The sequence below is a fragment of the Orycteropus afer genome, unplaced genomic scaffold (assembly GCF_000298275.1).
Source record: "Orycteropus afer afer isolate SDZICR_OR568_19922 unplaced genomic scaffold, OryAfe1.0 scaffold00169, whole genome shotgun sequence".
Lineage (NCBI taxonomy): Eukaryota > Metazoa > Chordata > Mammalia > Tubulidentata > Orycteropodidae > Orycteropus > Orycteropus afer.
The window spans coordinates 3329041-3330578 of NW_006921756.1; the positions used below are offsets into that span (position 1 = coordinate 3329041).

A 1538-nucleotide genomic window follows, 5' to 3' on the forward strand; every position below is an offset into this window, starting at 1 on the left:
AAAAAAAAAAAAAAAAAGGCTCCAGGAATTGACTGAACACCCATTGAGATGTTTCAACAAACAGATGCCATATCTTTGCCAAGAAGTTTGGAAGACAACTACCTGGCCAACTGACTGGAAGAGATCCATACTTGTATGCATTCCAAAGAAAGATGATCCCACAGAATGTGGAATTTATTGAATGGTGTCATTAATACCACACACAAGTAAAATCTTCCTGAAGATAATTCAAAAACAGTTGTAGCAATATATTGACATGGAACTTCCAGAAGTGCAAGCTGAATTCAGAAGAGGTTGTAGAATGAAGGATATCATTGCTGATGTCAGATGGTTTGTAGCTGAAAGCAAAGAATACCAGAAAGATGTTTACTTGTGTTTTATTGACTATGCAAAACATTCGACTGTGTGGATCATGACAAATTATGGGTAACATTGAGAAGAATGGCAATTCCAGAACATTTAATTATGCTCATGAGAGACATGTACATGCACCAGGAGGCTGTGTGACTCAGCCCATTTTGCCATCTCTGTTGGGAAAACAGCTGACAGTATGTCATTCAACAGTAACTTGGACAGGAGATAGCAAATATATTCATATTGAGAAGATAAATATACTAGCCTTGTTTAGAAAATTATACCTCAAGCTTAGAATTCCCAAAGAAAACATGTTCACTTACCAAAAAAGGATTTGGGTCCCTCTGCCTATGTGACCTTATCCAGCCCTGAGTTCAGCTTGTATTTGTAAGAGAGGACAAGTGTCTAGACTGGTGTACTTCTCTAAATTCCTTTACTTTTCTCACTGCAGTTTCTTCAGGAAGATGAAATGGAGAAACTCGAGGAGCTTGTAGAAAAATACCCTTGTGCCTTCCCTCACTGGATTGGACCCTTTCAGGCATTTCTCTATATCTATGACCCGGACTATGCAAAGACCTTTCTAAGCAGAACAGGTAAGGAAGGGGTCAATTCTCAGGGGCCTAATCTTCCTAGGACTGGTATGCCCAAAACACACAGGCAGAATTCTAAAGGAGGCAAATTGTTCTGGAAGCAAATATTAGTATCAGGCCTTTAGATATGTTGAAGAAAGTATGGGGAGGTTTTCCACTAATACTGAAGGGGATTCCCACATCTTCCTCAATTCCTTGTTTAGTTCAGGACTCCCCTTAAAATCCAGTTGACTATCACCAGATTTTCTAGGACCAGGGACTTCCTTTGTTTCTTGGTTTTGTGATTTCAATATTAGCAACAACCACTAGCCACATCCCCTTTCTTGAGCTTGTGTCTTCAGGGAAAATCAAGAGTAGCTCTTTCTCTGCTGGTTCAGTAGGAAAGCCTGAATACTATACTACCAATTGTCAGTCTGACTTCAGTATTATGGTCGGATTTTTCTTTTTTCTTTTCTGCATATTCCTCAACTATGTTCCCTTTTGGGGTGTGATTCATCTACCTCCCCCAGCCAAGCCCTTTCCATAGATGGATTATCCTATCCAGTAACACAACAGTAAAATGTCCCTGTTTTCCTCTGTTGATTTTGTAAAACC

General features: G+C 39.5%; 1 protein-coding gene across 1 annotated transcript in view; it reads left to right on the plus strand.

Moving 5' to 3' along the window:
• LOC103201935 (cytochrome P450 4X1) overlaps positions 1-1538 on the plus strand; it is a 111973-nt gene that overhangs the window by 65156 nt on the left and 45279 nt on the right. Inside the window, exon 2 of the mRNA XM_007946704.1 lies at positions 806-947. Coding sequence (XP_007944895.1) covers positions 806-947 — 142 coding nt within the window. The remainder of the gene's footprint in view (positions 1-805; positions 948-1538) is intronic.